The sequence below is a fragment of the Vulpes vulpes genome, chromosome 1 (genome assembly GCF_048418805.1).
Source record: "Vulpes vulpes isolate BD-2025 chromosome 1, VulVul3, whole genome shotgun sequence".
NCBI lineage: Eukaryota > Metazoa > Chordata > Mammalia > Carnivora > Canidae > Vulpes > Vulpes vulpes.
In genome coordinates this window covers 124,888,204-124,912,991 of record NC_132780.1, presented here as the reverse complement: position 1 = coordinate 124,912,991, position 24,788 = coordinate 124,888,204, and the positions used below count along the sequence as shown (strand labels likewise).

General features: G+C 41.7%; 1 protein-coding gene across 50 annotated transcripts in view; it reads right to left on the bottom strand.

The window, feature by feature from the left end:
- The window catches only part of KALRN (kalirin RhoGEF kinase), a 656,402-nt gene that overhangs the window by 258,401 nt on the left and 373,213 nt on the right, over nucleotides 1-24,788 (bottom strand). For 26 of the 50 annotated variants that reach the window (XM_072725299.1, XM_072725300.1, XM_072725309.1 and 23 more), the window contains exons 15-19: nucleotides 22,808-22,974; nucleotides 15,457-15,576; nucleotides 9,007-9,198; nucleotides 5,392-5,541; nucleotides 2,350-2,464 (exon numbers count right to left, since the gene is read on the bottom strand). In XM_072725299.1, coding sequence (XP_072581400.1) covers nucleotides 2,350-2,464; nucleotides 5,392-5,541; nucleotides 9,007-9,198; nucleotides 15,457-15,576; nucleotides 22,808-22,974 — 744 coding nt within the window. Of the gene's footprint in view, nucleotides 1-2,349; nucleotides 2,465-5,391; nucleotides 5,542-9,006; nucleotides 9,226-15,456; nucleotides 15,577-22,807; nucleotides 22,975-24,788 lie in introns of all 50 variants that reach the window. The other 24 variants (XM_072725283.1, XM_072725286.1, XM_072725313.1 and 21 more) reach the window with 1 other exon arrangement.

The following is a 24,788-nucleotide window of genomic DNA, read 5'->3' as shown; positions in this document are numbered from 1 at the left end:
TGATGAATCATTAGATTCTATCCCTAAAACTAGTAATACACTATATGTTAACTACCTTGGATTTAAATTAAAAATTTAATTTTTAAATTTAAAAATTTGTAGTACTTGTACTTAGCACTTTTCACGCATCCTCCTGGAAATTTGATTTTTTTTTTTTTTAAATTTGATTTTTCTAAGGACAGAATCTGTCTCTCTTCCCTTAAGCTGAGAACTTTTACAGGTCTCAGTTATTCACTAATGTCCATATCTATGCCTCTATTATGAAAACTTTTTAGTTCCTCCCCAAAGAGACAGATTGTACTTCCTCAGTCCCCCAACCCCACTCTGGGGCTCATGTGACTTGCTCTGGCAAATGAGTTGTAAACAGGTAGTATACAAGCAGGAACTTAGTGTGTGTGCTCACTTGAGCTTGCCATCACCACCATCAGAAGTTTTCCTGGATGACCACTCCTTCAGCTGAGGTCCCAGGTTAATACACGTGGAGGAGACAAGAGCCCAACCTGCAGTGAAGGCACTAGAGCAGCCTGCGGCAGAACCGCTCTGCTGAGCCCAGCCAAGTCAGTGGCTCCCTAGCCAATGTGCAGTGACCTTAACAATAGATCCTTACAGTTGCAGGTCACTGAGGTTTGGTTGTTATGCCGTAATGATGGCGCCTGTAACAAAAACTTAAAATAAATGGCACTCGCCTCAGGTCCAGGTAGCAGGTAGAAAAGAAATGGGTATGGGAGAAATTGTAGGTCCCTGCTCAGATGGAAGCTTCAAGCGGGCAAAGACAAGTGTGTTTCCTCTCATCTTTCTGTCTCCTAACCAGAGCTTGGCTCACTTCAGAGTCTTATGTGGTGGTGAGAATCAGCCTGGATCAGGCAAAGGTGCTGAAGAGTTTCAGATATTATTTCTCCCCCTTCTGGAAAGCTTTCCTATGGACAAACACCTGACCTCATGGCCATGAAGGTAGGTGCAGCATATCCTGCAATTGCTGGGTGCCTGCCGTGGATGGCTCACTGAGGTGTAGGTGGGCCAGGTGCTTGCTCGGCAGGCCGCTGGCCTCACCCAGACTGCTCCCTGCACTGCTAAGTCCAAACACAAGCGTTGTAGCATGCAGGAAGGGCAGGAGGACAGGACGCCAGCCACCTGCAGGGTCTCTGGACCCCAAACAGGGAGTACATCTGGAAAAGGAATCCTGATTCCCTCTTTGCAGGGGATTTTATTTCTGAATTTAATTCTCCCCAGTGGCCTCTGGTCGTGCCACCTCCTAGGCTCTCCGGTAGGGAGGGAGGCCCTTCCCAAGGCAGACCAGTGCTTCCCACTGCCCACTGCGCACGCAGCCGTCAGCCTGTCCCCACCTCTCACACCCAGGCAGTTTCAGCTCCCTCGCTCGCCTCGGTCTCCAGGCTCAGAGTCCTCTTCTGTGTCAAGATGACATCTGTTAAATTCTTCACCCACACAAAGGCTAAGTTCTGCATGGTCCAGCATAAGTGATACCACTGATAATAATTTAAGCTTAATGTGGTCATCTAATAAGCAATTATTAAAGGTTACTGGTTTTTTAATGTAATTATAGATTTTGTAGACTTCAGAGTGATATTAAAGATTATCCAGACCAGTATTTATCTAAATTTTATGTGCACACAAGTCATCTGGTTGGGGCGGGGTGGAGGAGCTCTTGCCAAAATGCAGCTTCTAATTCTCATCAGGTCTAGGCAGGGCCTGAGGTTCGGCTTCTTCCACACTCCCCGGTGATGCCAGTGCTCCTGGTCTGGGGACCACATTTTGATGAGCAAGGGTTCAGACACCCTTCATTTTAAAATAAGAAAACTGAAGTCTTAAAGGCTCACCCAGTGAGCAATAAAGCCAGGATTTTGGTTTTATGATTCTCAGTCTGCGTCTGGTTTCTGGGCTGTAAGATAGTCTAGTCTGTGTTCCTCGATATGTTAGCCACATCTGGCTACTTACATTTAAACTAATTAATCTTCAACTGAAGGAAAAAAATGAAGTTTTCCAGTTGCATTAGCCACATTTCAAGTACTCTGAGCCCACGTGACTCGTGGCTATTCTATGCACAACGTAGATACAGACCATACCTGTTACTTCAGCAAATTCTGTTCAGTGCTGCTCTAGGTCAAGATAAATGAAAAAGTGCCAGGGACACTTTATCTTCATTTTTCTACTCCAAATCCTGATGCATGTTTAAAAATTGCCCACAAATCCCCACTACCCATGCCATCCCATAGCAAACGTTTTCTCATCCCAGGAGAAGCAGCAGGAAGTCTGAGAGTGCATGATGACCAGGTACACAGCCTCCGGTCTGTGCTGCTGACACGGCTCGTGGCTGGAAGCTCCCACACTGACCTTTCACTTGCTGCTCGGGTCCCCGGGTGTGGCTGGCGGCACTGGGCATGCTGACGTTATTCCTGTGGATGTACTTGAGAAACACCTCTGCATTCCGTCGGGCCAGGGTACAGGCCTGAAAGAGACAGAGGTGTGAGGACCCCAGCAGGGGCACAAGTCTAAGATGCTGGAGAAGGGGTGCTCGTGGTAAGGTTTCTGGAACTGTGGGTGAGCAGAGCCTTTGGAGGCCACTTCTGGTTTGCAGACACTCCAATTCCAATGCAGGAGGCTCATCCTTTTGTGGAATAAGGAATTACTCCCTGGCCTCTCCGCTTTTCCATCCCAGATAAAAATCAGAAATCACCCATCCCTTGACTACCTCTATGTTGACTCAGTATTACTAATGACATAAGTAAATGTCTCAGGCTGGTTTTCCTCTGTCACCATAATGCCTCTTAGAAGACCACTGGGGTACGTCCCTTTAGCATTAGTTTAATTTAGACTTGAGAAAGCAAATTTGGTAAACAAACCTATTAACCATACATTCCATATCTAAATGGAAGTTACCCACATTTAAAACATTTATTTGTCCATAAAATCCACCCCCTACCTCAGTAACACGAATATCCTATTGCTGGGAAATATGGACCTACACACAGGAATAAGAGCCATTGTGCTACCCTCTTCACAACTCACATTAGCTGTGGGTGGCAGAGAGGACAGGTCACGGTCTCTTGTGCCCATGAAGGAGACCCAGGCCAGAAAGGGCAGGAATCATGAAGCACATCAGGGCTGGAATCTAAGACTATGGACAGAGGATGTCTAGTTTCTCTCGAGACCCTATAATTTCTAAATTTCTTTAAAGAGCAGAATTTTTTCTGTTGTTGAAGTCTAGGGACAGCATAAGTCTCCCCTTACCCAAGGTTTTCATCTCTGCAGCGTCAGCCACCCACAACCCACTGCAGTCCAGCAGGAGGTGGTTTTCCTGATGTATTGTCAAAAGGTCAGTAGTAGTTTAATGCTACATCACGCTGCCTACACCATTCCCCTCACTTTGACTCATCACATAGGCATTTTATCATCTCGCATCATCACAAGAAGGGTGAGTACAGTCCATTGAAACATTTTGAGGGAGAGACCACATAATGACTTTTATTACATAAAAGTCACATAGCTTTTATCACAGTATACTGTTATAATTCTATTTATTTATCAGTTATCTATTTATTACCAGTCATTCATCTCTTACTGTGCTTTACTTATAAATTAAATTTTACCATAGGTATATATGTATAGGGAAATACACGGTGTATATATAGGGCTCAACACTATTTGCACATTCAGGATCCACTGGGGGTCTTGGAACACATCCCCCACGGATAAGGGGACTATTATCTATGCTAGTCCACTAATTTTTAAGCTACAATTTTCGATATTATCTAGACAAAACTGTCAAACTTTAACACCTTTTTACATTTAACACCTGCTTCTATAAATTATATAGTAAAAAATTATTTTAAATTTTGCATTAAAAACAGTGGTTTCTGGGAGCTCTGGTAAAAGATTGTTGGTGGGTCCATCATTGTGAGGTTCATGAATTTAACAGCTGGATGGTGGTCCAAAACTAAGATATCCAACACAGATCAATTAATACATATAAATGGAGAACTCAATGTTCCATCCATCAGGCATTTAATTCCCATAGCAACGGGGAGTTTCTCACCTATGATTTTAGGCACATATGGAAAACATTAGACCAGAACATTTTCTCCTCTCATTCTTCAAATGAAACATGTACTTTTATGAAATAATATCTTTATACCTCTTTTAAAAGTCTTTCACGTGCTCTACCTCAGTCATTGTTTTAGACTTTGTTTTATGGTAGAGAAGACTTATCGCTTAAGCCCTGTACAGAAGACTTTTTATTTCATCTTGTTAGAGCTGATTCCTAAGGGTTCTGACTGAGTGCAGGTGCAGATGCCTGATAGATAGGAGGAGGGAGAGAGGAACCATCTTAAAAAGAGAGGGAGAGGGAAAGAAATGGAAAACTCAAAGGGGTGGTCAAGTAGAGAAAATCTCTAATAAAAGAAAGTCAGTTAATTACAGAGTTATAGAAAAGCAGTGGCAACATATCAGGGTATAAAGATCCCTTTTGTACTTTCAGAAAACTGAAAGGAAGCTGAACATGAAAGCAAGAAATTTGAGAGTAAACAGAGCCTTTAGATAAGTTTTAATACAGACGACTCTGTCAGAGACAAGATCAAAGGCTAGAGGAAAGAGGCTTACTAGGACTTTCCACAGTGGCTGAGAGTCTACTCAGAGCATGACTGTGCTTCCTCTCTGGGAAGCCAGGGCTCTACTAAACACAAAACGAACAAAATGAAGTATTTCTCTCTTCATGCAACAGAATAAATGGTGTTACAGCTATTGGTTATTGATAATAGATTGGCAAATAAATAAGGTGTCTAAATTTATTTAATTCTTGCCCTAACTTTTGCGTCATCCTTTTATAAAATATTTATTTTAATACTGTTTTATATCTAGATATATCTATATCTATATATTTAAGTTTTTAAAAGTTATCTCTACAGCCAAAGTGGGGGCTTGAACTCATGACCCCAAGATCAAGAGTTTGCATGCTCTACTGACTGAGCCAGCCACGCGCCCCAAGGCTTATATATTTCAATTAAAAGTATTTTCATATGCCAAACATAATCAGGTAAAACTACGTGTTCTTTTCAATTACCAGCATCAATGGGATATCAGGATATTCGAATATGGCACCTGCAGTAATGGTGTATAACAACTGCCTAATTATATAGAAAGTGCCAAGAGAAATAAATAATGTCTGAAGCATGCCTTTTCAATCTTTCAAATTAACCAGCCAATGTCTTCTCTATGAATGCCTCCCTTTAGATAAGAAGTAAGGTAACACAGGGGGATGAAGAGCCCATGTGATGAAGTGTGCGTGTGTGTGTGTATGAGACAGAGACAGAGACAGAGAGACCAGAGATGGAAGAGCAAGGCTAATGCCTCAGACCCTGGATGACAATGTGCTCTGACCTTAAGAAAGGCCTCCTTTTGTTCCAAATGTTTGCTGATGAGTGGGATGACATGGTCGATCTCTGCTGCTGGTCCCAGCTTATCACGTCCGCCACACCAGTCCTCATCTCTCCGGTATTCTTGCTCTAAACTCTCCAGGACACTACAGACCTAATGAACCACAAGGAAAGGCTCATTAAATTCATAGATCAGGGAAGTATTTCCTGAGCACCTTCAGCCAACAGCACCCTGTACAGGTAACATTTTTCATTTGAAGTTCAGTTTGGAGATTCAGAACATGCAGTGCTCCTGGGACATGGAAGGGAAGTGCAGCACGTGGTTGGGCCTGGGAGGCAGATGAGGACTGAGATAAGGATTTTAGAATCTTCTTCTGACAGTTGTTGGCTGAAGGCTGAAGCTATGGGATTGATGATGTCATTTAGAGATAGTATATAGAGTAAGAAAGGAAGAAAGACTGGTAATTTTGGGGTGTGTGTGAAAGTGTTTTTTATATATTGTATCGCTGGAACCTTATGATAACTCTGTGAATGTGGCAGAGCAGGAAAATTAAGTTTAGAGAAGATGCTAGGGCTGCCCCACCTTTGCATGGGCTCTATAGGAAGTAGCCCCAAACAGAGAAGTAAGGAGGAAGTGGCCTGTGTGGTGGGACTTATGGGCCATAAGTGAATGTTTTCTTTCCTGTTCCTTGGCAAAAATATCCCAGCAAAGAATGTCTTGAGGTACCTTCATAAGGCAATGACATCTTCAGTTCTTCCATTACAAAATGGACATTCCCTTCAGAGGATAATAAATTTGGGTTAACTTAAAAGATAGTTGTCCTCAAAATGCATGTCCCCAAAGAGCATGGTCCTAAGAGGCCATGATCTAAAAGTCAAAGCATTTTGAATGGGACTTGGATGGAAGTTATGTTGGGTGTAACAGAGGGGACCCAGGGTAGCTTTGTCAAGGCCCAGGGAATAGGGCAGAAAATAGAGACTCATATCCCTACACTTTCCTTCAGTGGGCTTTGAATGCTCGGCTATGCAGTTGAGGGGAACAGCTACAACTATCCTGGGTCCCCTTTGCCTAAGAAAGCCATCCCTTTTGATGAAGAGTATGGCATTGGATAGGATGTTTACTGAGGGATGAACTGAGTTAAAAGATGTCCCAGGCAGCACACCTTGTCATGAGAAGCCTTGTCCCTGCATTCTGACTCCTTTAGCACCACACACCTGTCCTTACCCAAGGCATGAACACGTGCAGGATGGCCCACATCTTGAGAAAAAATAGTTTATAGACTTGCAAAAACTTTAAGAAAAGGTGTACTTATGTCCCATCATACTATGTGGACTAAAATCAATTTGGGAACTAGAAAAAATGAAAGATTATCAAGGATAAATCCTTTAATTTAGCAGGTAAAGAAACAAATCCAGAGAGGTGGCCTATGGCATGGTCAGTTTGAAGTCAAATTTCCTAACTCTTTAATATAATGCTTTGCCCCTTCAGCATCTTGACCCACCAAAAACTAAAATTTGTGTATGATACTAGACAGGGGTTAAACCCCATTTTAAAAACAGTCTGGATATAGGTATTGCCCGCTTTTCACAAGTTCACATTTTACACCATTTCACTTTTATGAAAGACCTACGTTAGTATCTGTGTTTGCTAACTGAAAGACGTATGAGGAGGGTTTTCACTTCTATGAAAAAAGGTAAAAAGTGAAAAGAGTGTTCAGTGTTCATTCCGCAGAGAGCGGTCACCGAGGCAGCATGCACCCTGAGCAATGAGAGTGGCCCCTCAAGCTCCTTCCCTGGGGACTACACCCAGCATCTCAGCATCCAGCTGCCACAGCTCTGAACTGTGTCTGTAACCACCTGCGCTTCATCTCGACTTATTCTGTGCATCCGTTAGCAGGACGTGTCCCTAAGATTTCAGAAAGGCCTAAAAGAGGCTACTTTTTGGATCTGGGAATATCCAAAAATCCTTTTCCGTATAAATGAATGGTCATTGCTTCTTTACATCTGGTTTCAGCTTACAAAAGTTTTCACAGGAACATTCTAGTTGCAGATAGCAGGGGAAGCCTATATTCCATTGTCTGACATCATTTGTTGAAGACTTTTTGAATTGTTTTGTCAAAAAATTAACTGTATATTTGTGAGTCTACTTCTGGAATCTCTATTCTTTTTCCTGCGTCTATTCTTGTACCAACACCATTCTGTCTCGATCACTGTAGTTTTAGAGTAAGTCTTAAAATCAAGTAGTGTATCTACTTTGTTTTTTCTTTTCAAGATTGTTCAGTTACTCTCAGTTCTCTGTATATCCACATATATCTTACGATCAATTTTTACAAAGAAGTTTGCTAGGGTTTGATTGGGATTGTGTTGAATCTATAAATCATCTTAGTCTGCTGCTCCCAACTCTGTGGCCATCAAAGGCATCACCACTCTGAAACCACAAAGAGGAGGATGGACAGAAAGTGTGGAGACTGGAACAGTGGCCACAGGGCCCTCTGGTGAGCATGTTATATTTACTCCAAGACAGACTTTCCCATGGCCCCTGTAAGTCACCCAGAGGAGAATGTTTCTCTGATCTATTTGTACCAGGGAACAAGTCCAATGAGGAATTCCAATTCAATGTATTTTACATTGAATAAAATTACTTCTGTTTTAAACCTCTATTTCATGAAAGAACCCAATCCATTAAGAATCCTCTTAGCCCTTGTGCATATTGCTGTACAGATGGGAAAGTAAGGGGTCTCAATCTTTATCATCCTGCTGTATGGATCTCCTGCCTTCCCCCCACAGCTGCACCATCCTACCAGTTAGGCTCCTGGTCTACCAGGGACAGAGAGCTGTGTTTCCTCCATCAGACTAAGAGCCTCATGAGTGAAAGAGCTGTATATTTTTCAAGCATAGTGCCTGATTGTGGCACATTAGTTTATGTTCAGCAGATTGTCACCCTACCCTCCTCACCTTCACAGGAGGCCTATACTTCCCTGTCTCATTGATGTTGACTGGGCGATGTCACTTGTTTTGGCCAAAAGGATGTTAGAGCATTGGCACAAGTGGAGACTTGAGATGTAATTGCACCGATTTTGGGCTCTTGCCCTCCAGCTTTTCACCAAAAATGTGCCTCAAGTAGTTGCTGGTCCAGGAGGGTGAGAGACTTGAGAATAGATCTAGACCAATTCTACAGCTTGGAGCCCAGCTCTACCAAACTCGGCCAAGATCAGCTGAACTCAAACACTTAAAAGCAAAAACGCTTATTGTCTCATGCCCCTGAATTGTGAGATAGTTTGTTAAACAACATTATTGTGGCAATAGCTGACTGATACACCCCTCAAAATCGAGTATTCAGCATATACCTAATTCTCCTTCAACACCTAGATCTGATGAGTTTGAGAAATTTATAAGAAACAAGTCACATGGTTCACTTTTTAAATGGAAAAAATTACATGGAAGCTAATTGTAGTTATTTACACATCATTAGTCTACTAGTACTAATGCTTAGTATTGAGAGGTTAGTACTGAGAGGACTAGCTTCTTGTTGAGGGAGATACTACGGATTTGTAGTATGAGGGAAGAAACAAACCCTCCGTCAACACTGGTCCCCCATATCCCACAGCCCTTCCCTCACCTGCTCAGAAGTTTTATAAAATGCCACAGAGGCATTGACTAGTTTTAGCCGGTCTTCCATCTTCAGCATGAGCTGCTGCCAGTGGAGGGCTACCTTCTCGGCACATTCCCGGATGGCATCGGCGTCGTAGTGGCCAGCCTGGAGCAGTGCCTCAGCTTTCTGCTGTACCTGCAGGGCGCTCTGGTGCGTCTTCTGCAAGGAAGTGGCATGAAAGAGGGACTGGGCACAAGGGGAGGAGAGAGAGGTCCGTGGGAACGACCCAGGCGTGGTACGGGAGGGGGTGGAGTGAGGCGTGAGTGGAAAGATGCAGAAAAGTTAAAGAGCTTTAAATGGTGGATTCAAACATTTTGTCATGACGATTAATACATCATTGTTTTTAAAGCATATTTGAAAAAAAAAAAAGAACATCATGCATTTTCATTAACTGAATGCTCAGGACCCTAACTCCTGCCCCGACTCTCCTACTTGCATCACTCGTTCTAAACACATCTCAGTCTCTGTGGTAGAGAAGCAGTAGTTGTGTATAAATCTGCTCCCTGATTGGCTCACATGTCAGTCAGTTTTCCTTTTCAAATCTAATCACAAAACTGTTCACTGTAGTGAGTTTTTAAAGGACATTACTGCCATAGATCCATTTCACAGATCGAATAAACACAGCACATAAGGAAAAAAAATCTCCCTGTAATACAAAGCTCAGCCAATGATGCAATCACTTTAAACATTAACAATCAGTTGAAAAGGATTCTAGTGGAAGGAATAAATCTGGTAGGTTAGTAAAGCCAAAGAATAACATCTCACTGTCCCTTAGCTACCCCAGCAAGGGAATGGAGTAGTATAGGAGATAATGCAGCTCAACATGTAACCCCTACATTATTACATTACTCATGTTTGCCTTTATATATATATTTATATATAAATATTTTATATAATAAATAATAATAAATAATATTTATATAATAATAAATAAATAAATAATAAATAATAATAAATATTTTATATAAAGTAGAAGGTTTATTTTCTTATTCAGGCAAATGTGGTTTGCATTCTCTGAGTTCACACTAACTACAGGAGGTGGGGAGAGCAGGCTGGAGGACTGGGTGGCAGAGGGGAGAGCCAAAGGGATTACAATTTACTAAAATAAAGTACAGATGTGGATGAAACATAGGACTTCAAAGAGCTAATATTATCATAACCTCAACTGCTAGGATCATTCCAACTCAATGGCACAGTGCTGATTTGGTCTCTGCACATTTAGGAAAGTATAGCCCAGCTCCCAGTGAAGAGGGACAGCTAGCAGCCCAGGAACTTACTCTAGAATGATTTCTGCCCTTCTTGGGCAGCAGTGCCAGGACAGGTCCCAAGAGCTGATCCATTCTGGACTCCCTGTATGAGTACAGTCTCCCTCCTTTTCAGCCCTACACCACCTGGCCCCCTTCACCCACATCCGAGACTGCTGTCTGCACAGTCCTACTTATTTTCTTCCGACTATCAACATCTCCTGGCTTCCCTTCCCCATCTCTGGAATATGTACTCAGTGTTCATTATGTTAGCATGACAGCCTCTAGCAGCCTAGACTCCTTTATTCCCTTGCTTTGCCACTAAGTTGGCCCTCAATCATAACGACCGTATCAGAATTTGAGTTCCTAAATGCTGAACACAGCTAGAAAAAGTAAACTAAGGGGGAAAATGATCCTTTACAAATACCTGATTTATTTCTCTGACTTATTGGTACCACTTTCTCTTCCCATCTCCTAAACAGAGGGGTGCCCCAAGGTGCAGTCTTGGTTTTTGTTCACTTCTGTAGAACTTCTGTAGAACTATCCCCATGGTTGCTATTACTTTCTTTTGGTAGACGACTCCCAGTATTCATCTCTCACCCTCCATCTGACCCTCATCTTTAATTGTCTTTGGGTGTAAGAGTGAGCTGCCTGCCATGTTTCCCACTCCAGGTCAGCATCCCTGAATCAGTTGCTCTAGCTGCCGGACCCATGTTAGCCACTTACAAAGATACAACCTTAGTCAAAGAAGTGAAAGGTCTTCCTGGAAAGAGGAGGAATGCTTGTCAGTGAATGCAGATGGCTTGATTGCCTTAACAGAGCCTCCAGATTCCTTCTAGACATCTTCTCAAGTTCCACATCTAAAATGAAATTCCTCCCTTCTGGAAATTTCTTCCCATGACATTCCATCATTTGTGTTGATGGGGCCCTCCTTGTTGCCACCTGGGTTTATGATCTTGACATCATTCCTGACTGTTGTTCCTCACCCCATGTCCCAGTTCAACCCACTTCATGCCTAGACTGCTGTGGTGGTCCCATAGCTAGCCTCCTGCCTTCCATTTCTAATCCCTCAAACCTATCTCTTACATTTCCAGCAGATAAATTTGGTTCTCTATCATAGGAAGTGTTGGATGAAGTGAGTTCTAATATTCTTCTGGCTCTAAAACTCTAATTTTATGCTATAAGTATCACTCCGTTCTCTTAATTCAAAAGCCTTCAGTGGTTCCCCCATTGCTATGATATCAAGTCCAAACTTTGAAGGATGTCCTTAAAAGCTCCTCCCAATGTAGTCCCGAACTACTTCCATAACATTATCATCTGCTGCTTTCTTACAAAAACTCTCTGAGAACACACTATGCACTTTCTTATTTTTGCTACCTTTACTCTTCCTGCCTTTTAGTGAACATCCCTTACTCTCTCCCCATCTATGATCCAGTCATGCTTTGAGACTCCGCTCAAGTCTGGTATCCTTTAAAAATTGTCTTTTTGGGACTTCCAGAGAAGATGGTGGGATAAGAGGATCCTTACCAGAAGGGAGGTGAATGGGAGGATGGGTGAAATAGATGAAGGGGATCAAGAGTACACTCGTCATGATGAGCACTGAGCAATGCATAAATTGCTGCATCACTTTACTGTACACCTGAAACTAATGTAGCACTGTATGTTATTCAGGCAAATGTGTTATGTTAGCTATAGTGGAATTAAATTTTTTTTAAATGTTGAATAAAAAAAATCTGTTTGGACAGCTGGAGACTCACTTAAAAAGTACTCTCTTCTGGACTCCCATGTCACTCATATAATATATTTGGCTGATTCTCCATACGTAGACTGAAACTCTCAAGGCAAGCACTGATTTAAACATCACTTTAATAACTGTCATCTATCCAAGGGTATACTCTGCGCTGGGCACTGTGCATATGCATATTTTTTCTAGTTTTTATGACACCACTACAAGGTGGATATTATTATTATTCCCACCTGAGTCTCAGGCTGGTTGGATGACTTGCCCAAAAACATACAACCAAGGAGCTGATGAAACTAGGAATAAGATTGAGGTTTGACTTCCTATGCTCATTCCCATAATATCATACCACTTTATCTCTAGAGTTAGAATGGTATCTACAGTGTTTCATGCAGTAGAAGGGTTTACCAAATGAACATTAGTGATTATGATAATTAACTGGCTTCTCCTCAATATATGAAACCAGCATACAATTGTCATCAAAACCCAATTATTATGTCTTTTTCTCTGAGAGTAAAGGAATAACTCTAATTGTCCTATTATTTAGGCTACGTAATAAATCCTCTTCCTTATTCTGAAACTCATTATCATCTGATAGTCCTTGGAACTCCATCCCCTTTAATTTCCAAAATGACAAACTCTTATGCATATGATATAATCTTTGCTTTGATAAGCTTGAGTCATTATTTTGCATTTATTTCTACTCTCCATTACCTAAGCCTATTGAGTGTTGTATCTTTAAGACATGGATTACCAAGGATGTTAATACATGATGTTAATGTAGTAGTATATAGAAGAAAATTGAACCAAATCAATTGAATTTATTATCTAGTTTTAACTACTTTTTCTGCCATAATGACTATGCTTAAAATACATAAGAGGATTTCAAATAAAATTGATTTCAAAATTGAGCTTGTCTCTATGATAGTCACAGTTCTTAAAGACACATCAGCCAAACCATTTTGCATACTAACAAATAATAATTTGAGTTCGTTGATAAAGCTATGCTTCTGGGTGCTGTGTGCTATTCTCTGTTCTGAATGGTTCTGTTTTCCTAAAACCCAGGGTACTTTAGATAAAAATTCTGATTTTCTTTGGGGAGACCAAAACCTTCAAACAGAAAAGGCCACCCAAGCTAGTGTGAGCAGACACCCTAGTCTGCCCATGATAGTTCTACCCTATGCCTATTTTTCTACCTGAGTTATTAATAATTCCCTTCTTCCCTCTTAGAAGTGTCTCAGTTTTAGCAATAAATGTAGTCATCCTACCCATAGCTATTTTTTTTTCCCTTGTGGAACCTAGGATTATTTCTTAGGGTCAAGTCAAGTTCTATCAAGTCAAGTTCTCTATCAGCAAGTACTGGAAAGGCCTTCAGTAAATAATTACTATCAAAATGGGCCAAGTCAAACTAGACTAGTTAGGTCCCCTTTCAAATTGCATAAATCTTCCCTGGCACGTCTTCTTGATGCAGAACCTGGTCTAAATAAACACTTTTAGAGAGAAGCATAAGGCTACCTGGAGAAGAAGCATATTTGAAGTTCATTATTTTAACTATGCTGCAGACCCTGCCTACCCTCCATTCTCAGGACCTTCCAGAAATCCTATCTGCTCTGCTATCTCCTCTTCAGACCATAGACATATACTCCACAGGGGCCTCATGGGATATCAGTATCAATATCAAGAATATTTGATCAAGTTGCACCCATGGAACTTCTTAGTGAGCTTCTACTCTGTAAGGGTGCAAAAGCACCGTTACAAATTAATACACGGTGCTTATGCAAGTCATGGAATCTGGTCATTGAGTTAGCACTGCTAATGCATTCACCCACTATATTCCGCTAGCTCACTGGAATGCCCTAATACATCATGACACTCAGTTTTATTTGCCCAACATTTGCTTATGGGACAGGAAATTCAATTACTCCGGAGGGCAGACAAACCTTCACATTTGAAATAAACAAGGATGGGGTGCAGCCAACAGTGGTCTTCTCTCTGCTGAGCACCCTCACAGCTTCCTGCCATGCCCCTAGTCTGTCTACCTACCCCTCTGTCCTCTTCATGCTGCCTCTCTATGGCGCTTTGACCACTGTGTGCCTGATTCTTGATTGGCCTGATTTTTCCTTGATGGTGAATAGACATGAACACTTTCATATTTGGGCATGCCAATAAACTGAGACAGAGGCAGGTGATATAATAAAACCTCTCTCCTCTGCTGAGTTCCTCCTTAGAAAAAATGACTTGCCTGCACTGTGTGAGCAATACATAGTCTATTTTAAGATCTTAAATCCCAGACAGTAAACTACTAGTAGTGATGGTTTCCAAGAAGATAGCAGGTATCTTATAGAAACATGTCATTTATGTTAACGCTATGTTTATATATACGAGATTTCTAGAAAATTAAATGGTTGAAATCAATACTAGCTTAAAAGTGGCTAGTAATCAGTTGATTACTGTATTAAAGATATAGGCGCAAACAGTTAAAATGTTATTGTTGTGATGGAAAATTCTCATTAACATTCATTCTTTTAGTAGAAGATAACACCTTTGCATTTCTTACGCACTCAAAAGTGGGTTGAGTTTTATACTGAACTATAAGTAATGAATGTCTTTGAAGGTTTCTCTCTGCTCCCACTGGTATTGAACTTACTTTATTTTTAATACTGTCCCATGTCCCATTTCCTGCTCTTTTCCCCATACCACTCTAAAGCAATCAGCCCAAGTCCCTTTGGGAAGGAGGATGTTCTAGTAGAAAGGATAATTAAAGGTATCATTTAGAGCAAGATAACAAAATTTATATTAGATTAATGTAAGAGGGATTTTATTTTTAAAATAGCCATTAAAACAAGTGTCAGTTGGTCAACTTCTGGTTTCAGCTTATTCTTGAAACGCGGCTTCTGTGTTACTGAACGACTACGTTCAGTGAGGCAAACTATCCTGTGCAACCTGCTCTGATGCTCACTGTTCTTGTTAAATTACAGTCAGAATTTGACAAAGAAATCTAAATATTACATATAAATTAAATGTTTTAAAATGGAATACAAATATACTAATGACTTTTGTACTTGATTATCTTCATTTCTGAGGGATCTTTAAGTGGCAGTGGCTTCTAACCTTTTGGCTTCACATGCCTCACATGGTGTAGAGTCCATAAAGTGCAAAAATCTCAACATACGGGGGCCTTAAGGTGTAAAGGTCCAATAAGTAACCACGATGCACACTTTTGGTGTGAACACCTGTCTTGTAATACTAGGCTTCCTTGGGGGTGATGAACCCCTGCATTTGCTTCGCCATCAATTCCTGGGTAACAAGGAGGCTCTCTAGACCACTTAACTAGAAAGAGTCAGGACTTCACTATCTAAAGGGAATCAAGCTGCCTGAGGTGCAGAGCAGAAAAGGGAAAAGGAGGACAGTGGAGTCAGATTTGGGTGTTACCTCGATTGCCAGTTGGAACTGCTCATGTTCCCGCTGCAGCTGCTCGGCTTCGGACAAAGAGCTGGCATTGACCAGGCTGGCGTTGAGCATTGACTCCCCATTGCGGATCCATCCTAGGACCTAGGGAGTCAGGACAAGAACACGGGTGAACAGCCTTCACAACCTCCCCAGAGCTGTTGGCTTTCTCTGATGGGTACTTAAGTCAGACCTTGCTATCTTCTGACCACACTTGGAGAGAGGACAGGAAGGCTCTGGATAATTAAAATGCTCATCTCTGCCATCTTATGGCATCTTGTGCCATAAGGTGCTTATTGTAAGTACCAACCTCATTCTTGGATACATATATTCTTTTCTACCCTTGTTACCCCACTGTCCCAATTTCCTTTCCCATTTATTTTAAACATTATCTGATTGTACAGTATGCACATTTCTGAAGTTCTCTCTGGAATGTAGAAGGGTGCAAGTAAATAAATCCCATATATTGGTATTCTTTTATTTTAGCCCAGTTCAGATACCAACAACTTAAAAATCTTTTATACCCAATTACTCCCACTAGAAACATCTCTTCCTCATCTAGTACAACCACACCATGCCACCTTTGTGGCACTCACCACAGATTGCTTTGTTCAGTAATTTTGATCTACATTTCAACATCTCAATATACCCCTTTCCCACAAATGTAAACTTCTGGAAGACTAGGGCAGTATATGAGTCATGTTTTAATCTCACACAGTGCCCAGCACAGTCCCTTACAAATGGTGAGTATGCAGTAATGTTTTTAAAAAAGGGAACAATTATCTATAGACAATACCCAAATCACACCCGAACAGTGGTTCTAACCTCCTATGCCTTGCAAAAACAGTTAAGAGCACACAGGTTTGAGCTCTGACAGATAAACAACCCAAAGGAAGGAGGAAGGAGAAAGAAAACAAGTAAAACAGCATAAATAATCCATACACTGGATCATTAGAAAAAAGGAGAAGTTATAATTGATTTAAATTATCTAGAGGCAATGGTTAGGCTAAGTAAAATTTCTAGGTGACCTTAATTAGTACTGGGAGAAAGAAAGTTCAGCTAGGGAATATTAGAATAGAAGCAGAAACAGTTGACACCATCTAGACAGTCCTAGGTGAAATGGGCATGTGGCAACTCTCCAGCCAAGATCTTGAGTCGAGTGCAAATAATCAAACTGGAAGAATCAGGCCTTGAAAATCTACCTTGTGTCTGGTCACCAGAAAATTGCTAAATATTTTCTTTATTAGGGAGTCTAAGAGTTTGCTTGGAAAGGAAATAAAAATTCTTCTGAAATTTCAAGATCAGTAAATATCACCCATCTGTTACTTCAAGGCAAAGGAGAAGATACCACAATCTGTTTCAGATTTTTGCAGATTTTTTTTTTCCTCCTCTCAACTTCATGCTGAACAATTAGAAGAATACTAAGCCTGGTCTCTCCTATTCCATAATCCTCATAGGCATTTCTCAAATTTCCTCCTCAAGCAGCATATGACCGATGACATATTGTACATGGATAACACTGGGGCGCAAATCCTGCCGAAGCTGGGCTATTTGGATTGAGATGTTAATTCGTGGCCGGTCTGGCAGATTGTGGATGAGATGCCAAATCTGTAAAGCAATTAGTTGCAGATATAACAGCTCAGAGTGTATGTGTGAAATCTCTGATGCCAGTGGTGTACTGGGGCTGGCTGGTTAGAGGTGCTAATGATTTCCAAAAGCTGCCTGTAAGTTTGGGTACATGCATACATGGATTGCATACTCAAATGCCTCAGCTCTTTGGAAAATGGAACTCACAATGTATAGTTTGAACTATGCAAGTCCTTCTGCCATGATTCATTGCATTTTACTTGGTTCAAGATTCACTTGAGGGTGTCAGAGAAACATTTACTTTGTGTGCATCACAAATCAACGTTTGAGGGACAATTTGACTCCCTCTGGGCCTCCTGAGTCTTGCTGGCATCTGTTCCTCTCTAGTTTCAGCCAACTGGAAACATCAGTTATAGCTATGGTGATGGGGAGTTCCATTCAGCTCTCCATTTAGATATCGTAGACTTCAGTCTCTAAGCCTTTCATAAAGTCATGCCATATCCTTGATATTCTCGTTAATTTTCATTTCCTAAAAGCTGTTTATAAAGGCATCTCAGGTCTCCAAAGAAGGAGTTTTGATTTTAGGGAGATAAAAGTGTACATTTATCCCCATGGCTTAGGTTCAGGGGTGGACCTATCCCTATAACTGTGTCCGTCCCAGAAGCAGGAATGGAATAGTGAAGAAAAAAATTACAAAATCTAATATTAGAACACTTGGCTTTTTTTTACCTCCTGGCAAAACTACTCAACCTTCCAAGCCTATTTCCTTGTCTGCAAAGTTAGGATAATAGCACCTTCCCTTCCTACAGCAGGGGTGGATGCAACACGTTGTAAGATGTAAAGCCTGGTGATGGTGGAGGTGGTGATTTTTAGTTTTGGAGTAAAGCTCGGTATATACTATGATTCTTCATTTACACCTCTCACAGGGAGAAAGAAAAAGGCTAGGACAACTGATTTTTTTTCCAGTATCTATAGAGCTTACTGCCATATTCTGATGTGATGAGGGAACCCCAGTTGTTTGGTTAGCATCATTCTTTGTAGTCTGATCAATGTCAACCCTTGTTAGTATAATTTTCTATTACCATCGTCCTTTATTTTCCTGGCTCATAAAACTGGTTATTAAGGGGCACATGGGTAGCTCAGTGGTTGAGCATCTGCCCTTGGCTCAGGTCATAGTCCTGGGGTCCTGAGATCAAGTCCCACATAGACCTCCCCACAGGGAGCTTGCCTCTCTCTCTGCCTCTCTCTGTGTGCCTCTCATGAATAAATAAATAAAATCTTAAAAAAAAACACAAAAAAACCCCTGGTTATTTATTCTATGAGCATCCAAATGAGTGCAAGGGAGTGGAAGAAATATTGTAATAAACATGATAAAGCATTGTTTTTACTAGTCTTGTGTGATTTAAGAAATATCGCTTAACCTCTCTGAGGGTCAGTTTTCTTATCTGTAAAGTGGTTACACGTTGCTTGCTTAAGTCACAGAGTAAAGATGAAATGTAATATAAAAGTGGTTCTGCAAACCATAAAGTGTAATGCATAATATGAGCATTTTATGTTGATCAATTATCTTAGGCAACAATTTACCTATTGTCAGATGACCTTTGAGGGTCACTTTGAATCCTAAGATTCCATACTTCTTTCAAAATTCAGAGACTCACCCTACAACCATAGGATACCAGGGAGAGGTCTATAAAAATGAGCAACCCAAGGAGTTTTGCTGTTCAGGGGGACTCAAGAGCTGGCCAAGAATTCAGCTCAGTCTGAACTGAGAGGGTGAACTGCAAATGGGGACCTACTGCTTCCTTGGGCCAAGGAAGTGCAGGCAAATCCCAGTGAGAAGACTGGATTTGGTTAACTGGACGTGGACATCCACAAATGATGATCCCGTCTAAGTGGGCCACGCTGTCTCCTGGAACCACGTAGCCTGGGAAGCTGCTCGGATACGGCTGTGTTCTCTGGGTCACACTGACAATAAAGTGATGAGGATGGCCTCAAGGCTTCTGACTCCAGGACCTGCTGCTGCTGTGGACTTACCCCAGCCACAGTCATTTCTGAAAGTCTGGTCATAGGAAAAACTGCCGGCCCCTCAGGTGGTAGCTCAGAGCCTGTCATGTCATATTTCCAGTATTTCTTAGCTCAAAAGATTCACAGTTTATGAGGTTATATGTGATCATTCTTCCTGGTTTTATAGACTGTGACCATGGGTCTTCTTAATTTTCTCCATTTTGAAACAAATGCTTGCCCCTTTGGTTGCCTCTCTTTTGGATCTAACCCAATTCCTTTCTACCTTTAGGTATAGTGAACAGAACTTAACACATATTCTTAACAGGATAATATTTCCTCTTTTATTTTCACTGTTCATTTTGGTCATAAGCAAATTTTGGCCAGTATTTGGTCCATAGAGGTAATTTAAATCCATGTCTTTAGTAGACATGGACTTAATAAGCATGGTTTCTTCTCCCATAATTTAGAGCCCCAAATAGCTTACAAACCCATTTTGGCCTATTTTGTATTAAAGGCACTGTTCTGCAGGAATACATATGGAAATTCACTTAGGTTTATGCCCATTAAGTAGGTTTTTCAAACCTTTGATTATCTAATAAATGTGAGGTCATCTTTGCCAGAGTAGTAATTTTCCTGGGAAGCAATCAGAGCATTCTGTGGGGCTGGGGAGGAACCTGAACTGTCTTTTTTTTTTTTTTTTTTTTTTTTTTTTTTAGAAGAAAGGGGGCATCTGAATCATCTAGGGCCCCAGACCATGGGCTGTAAGTGAATTCCCTTAAAGAGTCAACATTTTTCCAGAGGTGTCTGGGCCATCAATCTAAATAGATGCAGAGTCCCACACAACCCCTCCAAAAGAACATTAGTCACATTAAATAATTCTGTTTGTTCTCAACTCCTGACAATTTTTAGTCTAACATCTGTGGCATCATCTCTCCTCAAAGCTTCAGTTTAACATAATGGTGGTATAAGTACACTACAGTTACGATGGCCAAATCTAAAGCTCTTATCTATGGGCTCTAACATCACAACTGTGTAGCACCACATTGTTCTCTTCCTTTCCATCCCCATTAATGGCATTTCAATTAAGGTGTCCTTTTTCTTTCTTTTTTTTTGGGGGGGGTATATTCAAAAGAGAAACAAACTCTCAAGCTGGTGTCTAAATTTAGCTCCACTGATCAATACTGACATCTAAATTAACTCCCTCCTTCCAAGTGTCAACAGCTTCCAAATCAATATTTCCTGCTCCACCAACTTCCATCAAACAAAAAGGCCTTCTGTGAAACTGGATCAGACGACTCCCAAAAGAAAGAGCCTGGTGCTGACAAGGAAAACAAGGCAGCCTAATGAGGCATGGTGGCTTAAATAAGCAGCAATCCCAGGGCTCCTCCCAAGGCCGGTGTCCTTTGCAAAGGCCTTCATGTGTTTCCTGCGGTCTGGCTGCACCAATCCAGTATGGTTTTGAACTACAGTCCTACATGTGTCATCCTCACCATGGTGGGGAAAAGCAATTTTTTCTGGCAGAAAAATTTTTTTGTCCTCCAACTCAAGAAATACTGAAAGGGAATGCACTCAGGTATTAGTCAAGCCTGGATTATTTGTATATAGACAACCCTGCTTCTCCATTTGACAAACTACTTATCATCATCCCAACTCCCCATCCTACACAGAATTTTAATTCAAGGATGAAAATTCATTTCCATTTTCATACCAGTCATGAAGAACATAATTAGGGAGTTGGCTCTACTATTAATTTTGGAACAGATAATAAATAAAATGAAAAACCGGGAACAAAAGTATAGATTTCATTTCAAATCAAACAGGAATGATTTTCCCGTTTTGTTCTGATGATCTCTCCTGCCACCTTCGGCTGGTGGAAATAACCGCATGAACGGTGGGGGGCTCCCATGATCTGTTGGAGCTTGCTGACTGATTAGGTGACCAAGTAGATGCCAGCCTCTCTGCCGGGCATAAGCCATGCCTGCCTGTCTTCTCAGATGAGGTGCTGTGAAGGACAGGAAAATCCCAGGCTGCGCTCTGCTGGAGGGCTTCTTTCTATTCCTCCTGGAGCCCTAAGGCAGGAACAGGGCCCAGGAGAGGGCAACTATGGGACTGTTGATAAAGGAAGCATGGGCTCATGGTTCAGCTAACTAGTCAACTCAACAGGCCCTGGGAGCACAAATCCTATGCTACCTCAGTTTCCCCACTTGTAGAATACACATACACCCCCTTCTCCCCATGGTCTCTTCTCTTAAAATGAGACTGTAAATGAAAAAGTACTTCTCCTCTGAAAAGTATCTCATCATTCCCGAGAGTCGCAGGATTTGTGTACTTGTCGCTGCTAGGATTTCCACCTCGTCTCTGCAGACTCAGGTGTGGGCCTAGTGTAATTACACAAAACAGTCCAGGTGGCCTTCCTCGTTCCTCGGCGCTCAGGGATGTCACCTGTGCTGAGGCCCGACCTTTAGCGCAGTGTGTGCAGCCTCTGGCTGAGCGCTGATTGGGAGAAGGGGGCACAGCAGACAGTTTTGCCCATTATAGTAAATAACAATATAATAACTAAGAGCCAGGCATTAATACAAAATACCCTGAATATAAGAGAACAGCAGTAATGAAAGAAAATATGGTGTTTTGTCCCCTGTAATAAATTAATAGAGTTAAATAAGACAGTGTAATAGCCACGATGCATAAGAAAAAAACGTTTAAAAGGCAGATGTTTCTCTGCTTAGGATATTTGGGGTGGGGCTCTGTCGTCAGGGCCCAGGGGTCAGGGCTGCTTGGAAGAGTGTTGGAGCTGAAGGAACAGTCACAGAAATGCCATGGAGCCCATTGCTGGGAAGCTCTCCTGGACCAGTGGCCAGGAGGGCAGTGACATGCTCCTTCCTCAGGGTGACCTTGTCTGGGGACCTCTCTAAGCTTCAGCGGCCTCATCTATAAAAGGGAAATAATAGCTATTTCAGAGTACAGTTGTGACAATTGATGGAGAGATGGGCCTAAAAGGCACCAAGCACTCAATAAATTGAAATATTATATACTTCTATTTCTTCAACCCCACTTTGTCTAAACAACAAAAAAAATCTCCATTATGCCGATAATTAAAATGTAGTCTGTTCATAATATAAAATATGTAATATTTTTTAATGTGCCATTGGTTACCGTGTTTTCCTAGAAGTTCCTCTAGGTTTGGGTTGGGGTGTGTCCTTTGGTATAATGGGTAGCATCATGTCTCATACGGATAAGAAGTCTCTTTTCTTAACTGACTTTAATATGGCAAGGAAATCTTCTTAGAAGTACCACACACATATTGAAAAGAATAAGGGAAACTGTTACCGCTTATGGGATAGCGACCATGTTTCAGGCACTGTAGTAGGCACGCAGGTGCCCCAAGTTAACCAGCCTGGCTCTAAGGCCTGACTATGTTTTGATGAATGATTCACATTTCATGTGAACTGTGTGTCAGGATTGAGGGTAGAAAGGGAGAGAACAGGCTCAGTGCCTGAGGACAGCTTGGGAAAGCTCCAGAATGCTCCTTAGATTGTTATGAGAGAAAACGAATGCATTGGTAGTTTGAGCCTTGCACCATCAGGTTTAGTTGTTAGATCCGACAGATACCAGGCTCGCTTTCAGAAACCAAACAACCACTCCTTAACTTACCTGTTTTCCAAGTTCTGGTTACATGGGTGGCTCTGTACGCCTTTCCCCCCACCAGGAGCAGGCCCAGGTCAGGTGGAAGGTTGGAGGGGCTCACCTGCTTGACCTCAGCCTGGAGGTGCCGCAGTTGGAGGCACTGCTCTAGCCGCTTATGGGTCTGCTCTGCATTGAGCTCCAATTCGTGTTGCTTCTCATGGAGAAACTCCAGTAGCTCTTGGACCTGGGCGGCCAGATCAATGTCTTTCTCACAGATTAACTCAATTCCTGATGTAAAAAAAAAATGTGAGCAATGAAAAATGAGATAGTACTATAAAGACCATATTTCCTTCAATATTCTTAAGAAAGTAGGGATGTGGAAATAGTCACAAGCAGCCACCCTCCCAGCCTTTACACATCCCTCCGTGAAGTGGACTATGGCACCATGGACTTCTGTTTGGGATGTCTAAACCATGCCACCTCTTTTGGATTATCTGATCCTTTGCCTGGGAATTTTGACAGATGATGGGCTCCTTGTTATCATCTGGAGTTACAGAGGGAGGTGGTTCTCTGGGAGTCCATCCCCAGAGAAGAAAGCTCTGGATAGTCCTCTTGGGGGATTTACTAACACCTACAAGATTCACACACAAGGCTCTGGATCACATTGGGAAATACAAAACAAAACTGAAAATAACCTGTCTCAGGAACTTCTGCCAAAGGCACACTCTTTTAGCTGGTGAGATGCGATTTATAATTAGATGGCAAGTTTGTTCTGATGAGAGTCTCCAGGCAGTGGTGATTTTATTAGCTAACTACTTAGGCCCCCTAAAAAAAAAAACAACTCTCAGAAATACATGCTGGCTCTCATACATTGTTTCTCAAACACAGGCAACACACCTGATAAACATACGCCAGCAGTACCACAGGGGCACTGAGTGCTTACCTATTTACAAAAACCATGTGGAAGTTGCAGCCACACGAGGAGAGCTTGCTCACATCCTTCCACTTATTCAAAGCAATGAATAAGCCTAGTCAGCCATTGACAAGGGTTCCCAATGTTCATGGATACGTCATCCTGCATTAATAAACTGCCAATTGTCTGACCTATGATGGGACTGCGAGTCAATACCCATCAGGGAAGCTGTCTATTCCTTATCTACCTTCTCCACCTTCCTTTTTCTTATTTCTTTTTCTTTCTTTCTTTCTTTCTTTCTTTCTTTCTTTCTTTCTTTCTTTCTTTCTTTTCTCTTTTTTTCTTGTTCTTTCTTTCTTTCTTTCTTTCTTTCTTTCTCTATTTATTTAGAGAGAGAGCGTGTGGGCAGGGGCAGCAGGAGAGGGAGAATCTTAAGCAGACTCTGTGTTAAGCATGGAGCCCACCTTGAGACTCAATCTCATGACCCTGAGGTCATGATCTGAGCCAAAGCCAGGAGTCAGATGCTTAACCGACGGTGCCACCTATGCTCCCCTTTCTTACTTTTTCTATATACCTTCCCCTACACGCAACTGTGGACACACACACACTTTCTCTCCAGCAAGCTGGTGCTCCTATTTATATATCATCACCAGCAGGACTAGAGCAGTGTTTCTCAAACTGACATGGAGTGAAGGGACTGTCTTAGTTATCAAAGGCCTTCTTGTCTGCTAGTGGCCTGAATTCCATTCCTACCTTAGCTCTTGAAGGCTATTTGAAAAGTGTGGTAGCTCTAGAACCAGCCCTGAGTCGGAATACTGGACATGGGCAGGTTATCTAAGCTGTCAGAAGGTTCACTTCCCTCATACATAAAATAGGATTTTACACACCTACTTATCTCATAAACTACCCCACTCAGGAGTTCATAGGGAGGATTAAAGGAGATAATGCATGTAGAGCCTCTGTCATAACATCATACACACAGACCTTTGCTCCTTAGTCCTGTGGCTTTCCTGATTTCTGACTCTTAAGCTCTCCACTCTCTGCCTTCTTACATTCATGCCCTCTTGGTTGCTATCTACCTCCAGCTTGATGCAAATTATAACCTATATTGTTTCTTGGTTCTGATTGATTCAACTTTGCTCAGACCCATAGCTTCACAAAAATCCTAACTGTAGATTGCTTGCCTCCT